The sequence below is a fragment of the Monodelphis domestica genome, chromosome 5 (genome assembly GCF_027887165.1).
Source record: "Monodelphis domestica isolate mMonDom1 chromosome 5, mMonDom1.pri, whole genome shotgun sequence".
NCBI classification, from domain to species: Eukaryota; Metazoa; Chordata; class Mammalia; order Didelphimorphia; family Didelphidae; genus Monodelphis; species Monodelphis domestica.
In genome coordinates, this window is record NC_077231.1 from 313,193,191 (window position 1) to 313,204,769 (window position 11,579).

General features: G+C 53.4%; 1 protein-coding gene across 2 annotated transcripts; it reads right to left on the reverse strand.

Annotated features, from left to right (window-relative positions):
• Positions 1-1,915: 1,915 nt before the first annotated feature.
• On the reverse strand, positions 1,916-6,625 carry MALSU1 (mitochondrial assembly of ribosomal large subunit 1). 2 transcript variants are annotated; one of them, XM_007505376.2, is made up of 4 exons: positions 6,161-6,625; positions 4,425-4,603; positions 3,803-3,884; positions 1,916-2,131 (listed from the first exon to the last, which is right to left on the reverse strand). In XM_007505376.2, the coding sequence occupies exons 1-4, from the start codon at positions 6,372-6,374 to the stop codon at positions 1,938-1,940; spliced, it is 669 nt and encodes a 222-aa protein (XP_007505438.1). In that variant the 5' UTR covers positions 6,375-6,625; the 3' UTR covers positions 1,916-1,937. The 2 variants fall into 2 exon arrangements, with proteins under 2 accessions (XP_007505438.1, XP_056656475.1); XM_056800497.1 differs by lacking the exon at positions 6,161-6,625 and adding an exon at positions 5,881-6,085.
• Between the last annotated feature and the right edge of the window lie 4,954 nt (positions 6,626-11,579).

The window sequence follows — 11,579 nt, forward strand, 5'->3', positions numbered from 1 at the left end:
ATCCCCACCCATCCCCAGAGCAGGCTCCCTTTTGCGTGCCCCGGGGAAGCTCGGGGTGTCATGCGCCCCTGCTTAGCCAGAATAAGGAATTCTTTCAGTTTCATGTACTCGGTTTGTTTTCATTTTGAGCCTTCTAAACGAAGCCCAACGGTCTAGTGAAGCTCTGAGCACCTCTTTTCTGTCTGAGGTTCTGAGCCAGACCTGTCTACTGGCCCTCCTTAGGTGCAGGGCCTCCTACTGATGCCTCCAGGGTGCCTTTTTCTTCCCTCCCACCATGGCTCATGGTGTGTGTGTAACTCTGGTGTGAAAGTTGACAGATCTGAATGCCAGCAGGGACTTTTTTTTTTTAAGCCCGAAATTACCTTTAAAATGCCAAGATTAACTAGCATACTTATAGCTATATAAAGATTCCATTGCTGGTATTCTAACTGGTTAAGGGAAAAGGAAGGGCTTTTTTTGAGACAGGGAGCCCAAATTGTGGGTCAATGTCAACAGCTTGTGCCCACTCTGTTCTGCTAAGCACAAGCCCCTTCCCTTTAGGGAAGAGAGCTTTGTGGCTCTGAGTAACCGGAGACCTGGCACTTGTTTCTGCCTGAGTGCCAATGGGGTCTCTGAGCTTATAATTACATGCACTTTCCTCCAGAAATGCTGAGATTTGTCTATCTTGGTAGAAGGAAAAGGGAAGATTCTGGATTAAAAGTCCCTTCCTATTTCTTTTTAGCCTCAAAGAAATTCTGAGCTTATTGAGGCTTTGAGATCATTTCTAGGGTTTTCAAACTCAAACTTGAGGACTAATATCAAGCTGGTTTGTGGCAGCCTTGCAGGCGACTTCAGAATATCCCAGAACCCTCCTCCCATCTCATTCTAACCCATTACTAGTTAAACTGCTTCCTGAAGCCAAGCATTATTATTGCTGCAGGGGAGGGTGGGAAATCTAATTAGCATCAAGCAGAGTTTGGCATTTCATTTTAGAGCATTGATGAATGTCTTGTAAGCCCAGGTTTTACTTAAATTTGTTAAATAGGTCAACTCAATGGGAGAAGAGAAACTAAGGCAACGATTCACCAAGGGCCACTTCTTACCCCATACGGTTTCCATCTTTAAGTCCGCTCTCTTGAAGGCTCTTAATTTCTACATGAGAATATTGTTCTCTATTGAATTTTGCTTTTTATATTTGATTATTGCCAGTCCTGCCTCTACAGAGTATCAAATTTTGTGGCTCTTTGGTGAGCCAATGATAAATGTTATTCCAGAGCACCAACCCGAGTGCCAGGGAATTCATTTTTCCCCCTTCAATTGGTGGCACTAATCAATAATGCTTCAATTCCACCAGTATCAATGGGGCAGGGCAATCAGAGGAAGTAGGTAAATAGAATGACTCTAAATTCACACTGAGCAGCTTACAATCCGGGACCTTGAATTCAGGGGCAGTGGCTGAGCTCTATGCAAAGTGGAAATTAAGACCCAGTCATCCTTTCATTCTTTTCCCATTTCCTGTTTGGTCATGTCAAAGCTAGAAACAGTCCATAAGCCGAGTCACCTAATTTCCACAGGGAGGTTTTCTAATCTTCCCCCCAATAAGAATGAAGGTGCCCATTCTGTGAATAAAAAGGGCATTTCTGAACCATGCTAAGCTGAAGGCATCCCCTCCCTTAAACATTTCATTCTCTAAAAGAGATTTCCTTCAATGATAGAGAATTAAGGAAAGTTGTCCATAAAGATCTTATTCAGGATCCCGATCCTGTCCCTGGGACTCGGGTTAGAAGCCATGAGAGCACCCAGCTGAGTCCAGGGAGACCTTGTAGGGGTGACTCGTCCGGAAGGCCAGGCTAGCTAGTTCCTAAAGCGCTGCCACTGCCTTTGCAGATTAACTCACTGCAAATCAAAACCAAAATAAGGCGCTCAGACCTGGGAATTTCCCATTTGAAGCTCTCCATTTATTTTCTCTTGAACTCCAATGGAGGGAATGCTGAAGGCTCCCCTTCTGGACTAAATCCAAGGATGAAGTCTTCGGGCAGCACTTCTGGGGCAATCTGAGCTAACTGGTCGTCCCACGTGCCCAGAGTCCACAACTTCTCCAATTCATAGGTTTCTCGAGTCCCCGGAAGCATCAGGTGAACCACCATGCAGCCTGCCGGGGAGGAGAGAATCAGGGGACGGAAGTCACTGTCTGGCACTTTTCTCTCCTGGCCTTTGGCAACCGTTTAGGCTCAGGCTATAGCCAGGAGGGTTTCCCAGTTAGTCTGTGGAGGCTGCCCCATTAGATAGGGACGCTGGTCTAAGGCCTTCCCTTCAGGGGCTGCGCTGGGGCCACAGAAAGTCCCTTTCCAACCCCAAAAGATTGAGAGAGTGGAGGGACGAGGTCCTCGTCTTCCCCAGGCTGGGCAGACTATTCTCCTGCAGGAAATGACTCCCTCTCCCGCCAAGCAAGCCCCCACGTAAAAAGGGCCGGGCAGGCGTTGGCACAGGTGGGATATGCTTGTACACACACCAGTTCGTTTCTGTAGCTAACAAGGCTTTGCCTTCAAAGCAGCCCCCAAGGGGGGCCTTTCCTTTCCTGCTGGGGACCACGAGAGGCCAACCAGTTGGGGACGCTGCCCTCTGGACCCCGATTTCCTCTCAGCTCAGGCACCTCTGAAGCTCTGGCTCCTCCTCCCGCCAGAGCTGCCCCAAGTGGAGTCACTGCCACTAGTGGGAAGCCAAATTCTCAATTCCAGAAAAAGGAGGAAATGGGAACTCCCAGAGCCACACTGAGATGACCTGCCACAACCAGGCAGCAGGCAGGCCCCCCCAGGTGGCTGTCCCGGGGCAATGCCCAATTCTGAGCCTTAGTCTGAAAGGAAAGATGAGCTTTCCCTGCTACTACCTCTGTGAACAGCCCCATTTCCTATGGGAAATAAACAGGAGGATTCTGGAAGTCCTGAAGGGCAGAGGGGACCGAGCACCTGATGAACCAGGCCTAGGCCTTCTCCCCTTCCCAGGTGGCGCCCCCCATTCCTGTCAGAACTGAAGAGGCCAGCTCCTCTGCCCAGGCTCCTCAGTCCTCCCCGGGGGGCTTCCTCATCTAGAAAAGGGGGGAGCCTAGATCCCCCTCCTGCAATAATACTCCTGGGGTCTGCCTAAGACCGTGCCCAGGTGGGGTCTTTGGGGGTCCTTCCCTAGTGACCCACCGAGCATCTCTGCACTGTTAGAGCCCCGAGTCTGCCAGGCTCCAGTCTGGAGCTTTTCCATCCAAAGCCCCCTGCAATATTCTTGGGATTGGCCTCCTGGCTCCCTGCCCCCTCTGGTCAGGCTCTGGTCAGGGGGGTCCTCGAGTCTCAGGGCCAGAAGGTCCCCCCCTGGCCTCGTGGCTCTCCTCCGGCTGCCCACTGGTTCTCCTCCCCTCCACCCCAAGTCTAGGCCAGGCTCCCCCGCTGGCTCTGTGTCTGCACCATCCCATCCATCCCATCTCTGCCCCCGTGTCACGGCTGCTTCCATCCTCTGCCCCGCCGGGCCGCATGCCACCCCCTCCCCCAGCGAAGTTCGCCATGCGCCACCTTGCATGTCGCAGGCTTCTCGGTCTTTGTGGAAGGAAGGGCCGCAGCTCCCTCCTCAGCATCTGGGCCAAAGTGGGGGGGGGGAGGGCTGGGGGGGCTGGCCGGCCCTAAAGGGCTCTTAACGGTGATGTCCGTCCTCCCCGCTGACAGGTTGCTGCTCTCAAAGGCGGGGAAAGCGCCTCAAAGGAGTTGGCAGCCAGCGCTGAGACTCCTTTGCTGTCGCCCCCAAAGCGCGGTCCCAGGTGTCCCCGAGCCCCAGAACTCACCAAAGTCCACACACAGCCAGTCCTCCGAGTCCTTCCCTTCGATCCGCGCGAAAGCCTCCCTCGGGGATCTCAGGAATTTATGCTGGAACCAAATGGCCACATTAGCCCGAGTCCCCATTCCCTGTCCAAGGCCCAGCCAGAGGACAGTGAGCTCATCCCAAGCCCTGAGGGACTGCCCCCGGGGCCACCTCCCTTCCCCTCTGGGGACCCCCAGCATCGCCCTTCTGATTCGCTTTTGTCTTCCAAAGGAAGCCAAGCCCTTTTCTGGGGAGCAGACCCGTCCCCGGGTACCCCGAAGCCTGGGCACTTCCGGGCAGGGCGTCCACCCAGAGCTCCCTGGAGCCCCCCCTTCTGCCTCCAGCCTCACTTCCTTCCACAGGGCGACAGACCCCCCGAGCGCTGGGGAACCCCTTCTTAGCTCAGGATCTCCCCAGGCAGCACGCAGGCCGCCCAACAAAGGCAGCGCTCAAAGCTGCCCCCTCGGGCCTCTGCCCCCAGCAGCACTGACAGGACCGTAGGGGAGTTGGGACGCCCCGTCTCACCGGGCCTCAGTGGGGCACTCGGAAGCCCTCTTGGCCGCCGGAAGGGGAATTGGGCCGGTGGCCTCCTCCCAGGGCCTTACCGTTTTCAGGAGGTACTGGGCCATGGCCTGGAGGTGTCTGGGGGAGGCCCCGCTTGCGACCACAAAGTAATCCACGTACTTCAGGGCAGGGGAGACCCAGATCACACAAATGTCCCGGGCATTTTCCTGCCTCAGGAGGGACACGAGCAGGTCGATGTCGAATCTGGGGCCCACGTGAGCTGGAACACAGATCCACTCATCACTCCTCCTCCCCCACACTGTAATTGGGGGGAGACCCGCTGGGGCAGGGTTGGGATCCAGACTCTCCCCTGGGGCAGCCCTGAACCCCCAAGGATTCCCCAAATACCCAGGCCTGGGGCAGCTGGGACTCACTGGGCAGGAAAGCCCCCAGCCCGAGGCCCCCACCTCTCCTGTATCCTGGCCCCTGGAGAGAATCCATCCACACCCTGGTTGGGGGTAATAAAAGCCAAGATGCCACCCCAGCCTTCCAGGAGCTCGAACTGACCCACGACTCGAGACACCCCCCAAATGGCATCAGCAATAAACAAGCATGGGGGTGGGGGTGGGGCGGCCACTGGCCAGGGACACCCAGGCACCCCTCAGGGGTAGAAGGGCCCCAGGCAGGCCCCTGTTCCAGGTGGGCAGGAGCCAGGGGCCAGGTTTCCCCAAGTCGGTCGGAGCCGTCCTGGAAACCTGGGGCTCCTCCGAGTCCGGACTAGACTTGAGGATCCCAGACTAGAGTCCAGAGCTGGGGGGTTCCAGAGGTTACTCGCCCCATCCCTCCTAGAGCAGAGGAGCAGCAGGGAGGCCCTGCCCAAAGACTCCCAGATGGCATCAGAACCTGGCTCTTGTCTCTAGGGCAACCCTTTTCCCACCACACCACAAGGCAAAGTGGCCGAGAAAAAGTGAGACCTGCCTGAGAAGGGGGCCCAATCCCCAGCAATCTGCCCTAAAAGGAGGGGGGAGGATAAAGGGCTGAAATATAGGGGGAGGGGCAGATGGGAGACACCGGGGAGAGAGCCAGAGGAGGACCTGGGTTCAAATCTAGCCTCAGACACTTCCCAGCTCTGGGCAAGCCACCTCACCCCCATTGCCTCGCCCACCCTTACTTCTCTCCTGATACCCAGGATCCATTCTAGGACCGGAGAGAAGGGCTAGGAAGAAACACAAAGCTCCTCCCCGGTCCTGACTCCCTGCTGTGTGAAGGCGCCCCCCACAAAGATCGACTTCTGTATAATCCCAACCACCATCCCGGCTCAGATGACCCCCTTCTACGGGGGGTCAGGAGGGAGGGTCGCAACTCAGGCTGCAGCGGGCCCCACAGCTGGATTAGGGATCGGGGCTGAACTTGCACTCGGGGCTTCATGGCCTCCAAGGACACACAGTCTGAAGGACCTGAGGCCGGGAAGCCCGAATTCAAGCTCTTCCTCCGACGGCCCGGTTAGAAGCCTCAGTTTCTCCATCCGTAAAATAGGGAGAGTACCCGTGGTGCTACCTGCACAGGCCCAGCTAACACTTATTAGGCGTCTGCTATGTGCCAGGCTGAACAGTGACTGAGGCCTCAGGTTCGTTTCCACACTCGCCCCACGTGCTCCTCCCTGCCTCCCCCTCCCCCCCCAGGACATATGGGTCCATCTCGCTAGGAAACAAACTAAGGCCAGTGGCAACTCCGGACATCCGGCCCCCAGTCCACCCCGTCCCCATTACACCAAGAGGGGGCGTAGCCGCTACAGGAAGGGGCGGGCCCCAGACGGAAATCGGGCCCCGCCCCGTACCTGTTGCGGCCCGCTCCGCCGGGACGACGGCCTCATTTAGCCGCACTGCTCTCCAGAGCCCTCGCGCCCCCGTCGCTAGACCGAGGACCGAGGTGGGCTGCCTCTGCGCCTGCGCGAAGGGCCTCGCGCCGGGCCAGCCCGCGCCGGCGCGGGGCCGCAGGAGCTGCAGGAGGCGCCCCCAGGATCGTGCCCCCAGTCTCAGGCCCGGACCCATCACTGCGCGTGCGCACGCCGGCGGTTCCTCACGTGCGCTTCCTCGAGCGCCCGCCCCTCCCTGCTTTCGCGGGGACCGATATTCGGCGGCCTTCGATTGGTCGCCGCAGCGGCGTGACGTCAACGCCGGCACCACTGCAGTTCCGGCGGGAGCCCTGCGCTAGTGCGCGCGGCAGCGCTGCTCGGGAACGCGCCTCGGGCTGGCAGAGGAAGGAAATTGCGTCTTCTGGACGTTGGCGGGCTCTGGAGGTTGCTGAGGGGAGGAGCCCGACCCATTATATTAAGCCTTTTTAACCCTTCCCCCTGCCCCAGTGAAGACTCCAGGCCTTGGAAGTTAAGTGATTTATCCAGAGTCCCCCAGCTAGGAAGTATCTGATGCAAAATTTGAACCCAGGATCTCTCTCTAAGCCTGACTTTCCATCCATTCAGCCTCCCAACTGTCCCTATTAAGCTCTTATTAAACACCTCCCATGTGCCAGGGTCCTTGCTAGGATCAGAAAGGAGCATTTAGATGACAACCAGAACTCATTGGGTGCCAAGCACTTCCCGGGGCTGTTATCATCCCCATTGAACAACTGGGGAAACTGAGACAGGCAGATGCCAGGCACTTGCCTGAACTGGGTACAGTGAACCATTCCTTAGCAGGGCCCCTCCTCTATCAAAACTCCCCATTTCCCATCTCCAAGCATTTTCCCTGGCTGGCCGCCCTCTGCACTGGCCTCTGCTTCCCAGGCTCCCTCCTTGGGCTGCCTCTCCTTGTCTTCTAGAGGACTTCTCATTCCCCTGCTCTGTCCTGTGTGGACTGGGAGCTCCTGGTAGGCATCCTCTGCCTCCGCACACATCTATAAGTGAATGGAAGGCTTGAAAACAATCAACACACTACACTGTTCCAGTCTTCATACTGGGTGCTGGAGGTACAAAGACTGGGGAGAATCCCTGAAAAAAATAAACCCTTATCTTCCATCTGAGAATGCATTCTGTGTATTGGTTCTAAGATAGAAGAACAGAAGGGGGAAGGGGGTTAAGTGACTTGCCTAGGGTCATACAGCCAGGAGGATTTGAACCCAGGCCCTCCCATGTCCAGACCTGGCTCTCTATCCACTGAGCCACCCCAGTGGTCCCATGTGCCTTAGACCCCTTTGATGATCAGGCTCAGAATAAGGTTTCTCAGTACCTACTTTCAGATACTATGATTACAAAGGAAACTGATTAATGAGCATTATTTTTTTTTTCAAAGTCATAGACCCTGGGGGGTGACTGAGGGGCTCAGTGGATGGAGAACCAAGCCCGGAGATGGGAAGTCCTGGGTTCAAATTTGACCTCAGATACCAGTCGTGTGACCCTGGGCAAGTCCCCAAACTCTGTTGGTCTCCATTTCCTCCTCTGTAAATGAGCAGGAGAAGGGAACCCCAAAGAGGTACAACAGAGCCCCAAGAGATGACATTTTCATTTCCTTGGATGGGTAATAACTTGGCATCCTGGGAGGGGTGTCCGGAAGGCGGAGTTCTGAACGTAGGTGTTCTGGGGAGCTCACTTCTCTGGGGGAGGGTCTAACCCCAACCGGAAAATGATGCAGAAATGCTGGATTCGACCAGAGATTCTTCGAGCCACAGCAACAATACCGGAAAACATGGAGGATCCTAAAGGAAGCCAACTACGGGGAAACAGTAAAGTGCTCAAGAAAAACAAGAACCAGTTTCCCGGGGTCTCGGAGCCCCGGTGAAGGACCCCGCAGAAGGGAACCTTTAAAGCCCCTTCCATCTCCCCAGGGAGCTAAGCAACATCGATGAAAGGTCTCCGGTGTACCAAGAAAGGATCTAGGCTTTGGGAACCCAAAGACCAAAACAAATGAGGTTGGGAGCCCTAGCGGGGAAGGAGCCGGGACCCTCACAGCAGCCGGGGACCTTGGTCCCCAGAGATGGGGCCCGTGCCACATGGGGCCATTGGCCAAGGGAGGGACGCCAGGCTGGAGGGCACATCCCAGACAGGGCTCTGGCTCGGCTGGGGTGGGAAAGGCAGCGATCTTTGCTCTTGACAGGGACTTGATACACACGTGCACAATCCATATGTAAAAAAGAACAGGAAGCGACCCAAAAGGAGCCGCTGCTCAGTAGCTGCATGAATCTGCCTTCATGGAGGAGCCAACTTCTCTGAGAAGAGTGGCAAACTATCGACAGCCCCAGGAAGGGCTGCTCGGCTTGGCTCGGGAATAATAAGAGGCCGAGAATGAAAGCAGCTAGCTCCGGCGGGGGTTGGATTCCACACCCCTCCCTCCCTCCCAGAGGCCATGACAAATTACAGCCCACCCAGCTGCCCCTGCAGTTAAAATGCCATTTGACAGGCTGCTGACATCACTGGCTCAAAGGCAATTAAAAGACTCCGTGTACCTCCCCTGTGCAAATTGGGGGGCTGGCAAAGTGCTCCAGTGGGGGAACAACCTGTGGGCCGCTAAGCACGTGCCAGGTAATTGGGGGAGGGATGGAACGTTGGGGCGTAGGGGTGGGGCTGTGCAGACTTCCCAGGAGGAGAACACCTGATTTCAGCCTTGAAGGAAGGTTTCACGGGGCCCCATCAGCTCTTTCCAGGCATGGGGGCCACTGGAACAAATGCCTCCCCAGGGCCAGAGATGGAACAGAGAGTTCAGGAAACAGCTAGAAATCCAATTTAGCTAGAACAGAGATAGGAGGAAGGGACTAATGCTAGATAAACTACCTGTTTCCAGGAATAGCCTGCATTTCCTTGCAAATGAGGAGGGGAAAAAAAGATCATCTTGTCCCAGGTGGCAGCTAAAGAAGCTTTGAAAGCAGACCTTTGGGAGCAAGAGCTCTTCACCTTTGTGTCCCCGTGCCTCGGACTGTCAGGCCTGGGGGAGCCCACGGAGCCCCTTCTCAAAATTATATTTTTAAATTCATAAAATGAAATGTATAGTTTACACTAAATTACCAGTTAGAGTGAAATGCAACATCCAATACATATTCACATTGTATATTTCAATAGATAGATGACATATATTAAAATGTATTAGATAAGGAACATATATTTAAAGATATTACATTAAATATATATTTTATGTATTTATTTTTAACTCTTTATATTTATTTAACTCTTTAAAAAAAATCTTTACCTTCTGTCTTAGAATCAATACTGCACATTGGTTCCAAGAAGAGTGGTAAGGGCTAGGCAATGGAGGTTAAGTGACTTGCCCAGGACCATACAGCTAGGAAGTATCTGAGACCAAATTTGACCTAGGACCTCCTGTATCTAGACCTGGCTCTCATTCTACTGATCAAAATTAAAAAAAAAAAAAAGACAAAACAGGTCCAGTGGGGCAGCTAGGCAGCTCGGTGGATAGAGAACCAGAGCCTGGAGAAGGAAAGTCCTGAGTTCAAATGTGGTCTCAGACCCTGGGCAAGTCCCTTAACCTCAACTGATAATAAAACAGAAGAGAAGGATTAAAAACAAAAACAAAAACAACCCACCAAAACAAAACCATTGACTTGAGATTCAGAATCTCTGTGGCTTCCATGCAGGAATCAGCAGCTCTAATTGGACATCATGGGACTTAGAGGCAGAAGCCATGGAAAGCCAGCCTCTTGTTGAGGTCTAGATAGGCTAAGTGACTTGCCCAAAGTAATCCAGGTACCAGAGCTGGGAATGCAGGAATCCCCCAATTTTCCGAGCAGCCTCTCCCAATAGAAGGGCAACTTCATGAAGGTTGGTGCTATTTTTCATTATGTCTTTGTGTCTCCCAAACCTAGCCCAGTGCTTCTGGGATATTTGTACAAGGGACTGTGAGGAATGCAGACTATGTTTTGTCTTACCCCAAAGAGCTTTCAAGCCACTGATCTTCCCTCTAAGGAGTGCTCCAATCCAGATTGGGGATGGTTTTCTTAGGGCGGAGGCAGGATGAGGAAAACTTGATAAGGACCAGGAAAAGCAGAAGCCCGAGAGGTGTTTGCTTTGACAGCCCGTATGCTAACATGGGGACAATGCCGGGAGGATTAGCATGTCCCCTGTGCAGGCCTGACAAGCAAATTTGCCAAGCGGTCCCTAGTTTTCAGTGGCTCGGCAGCCCAAACATAAAAAGTCACCTCACACACAAAAATAAAGGAGGAAAGGAGATACCTTTCATAGCTAGGGCGAGGAGGAAATTAATAAACAGGGGATAGGAGACGTCACAAAAGACAAGATGGGCAATTCTGATTATGTAAAATTAAAAAGCTGACACAAAAAAATCAATGCGCAGCAGCACAAAGAGCACGAATTAAGCAGAGAAAAATCTTTACATCCAATATCTCCGAGAAGTCTGGTAGCGAAGATATATGGGGAATTGACACAAATATATAAGACCAAACGGCATTTCCCAATAGATTAATGGTCCAAAGATAAGAACAAATTATTTCCAAAGAAGAATCGCTTTCTATCAACAGCCATATGAAAGACTGCTACAAATCACTAATAATGCAAATTAAAACAGTTCTGAGGTTGGGTCTCGCCCCTCCCCCAAGTGGAAATGATAATGGCTGGAAATCGGCAGCAGCGAGACTCCCTTTTACACTCTGATGGTGGTGGCAGGGTGAGTCAGGCTGGTCTTTTTGTAAAATAATTTGGAATCATATTAGGAAAAAGTCACATCGCTTGCACCCGCGTGCACTCGCTTGCCCCCTTTGACCTGGCGATCGTACTCCTGCGCATTTACCCTAATGACCTCACCAAGAGAGGGAGAGGTCCGTATGTATCAGGAAATTTATAGCAACAATTTCCAGCAAAGAATTCAAAACAATCCAGGATGGCTGAAGAAATAATGATGGCCTGACGCGGGTGAAAGGCTCTCCTAGCTCTGAAGGAAACAATGAATCTGAAGAACTAAGAAGGAACGATTCCTACGAACTAATTATGCATCACCAAGGAAGCAATCAGGAGCACACTGTACACAACGATTACGAAAATGTCAATAGAAACGCCGGTAAAAGGCACGGGCTCGGGCACTCTGACCAATCTCGGGCCCGGAGAATTGAGGAAACTTATTTCCTTCTTCTCAGTAATGAGGTAGGAGACTGGCGAGATGGAATGTGGGATGCCAGTCGGCTGCCATCTTCTCGCTTGCCAAAAGCAAGGGTCCAGGGGCAGAACCTGAGGCACAACCAAAGGGCAGTGGCGTCAGAGCAAGCAGCACCAATAAAAAGGGGAGACACCAAAGGCCAAA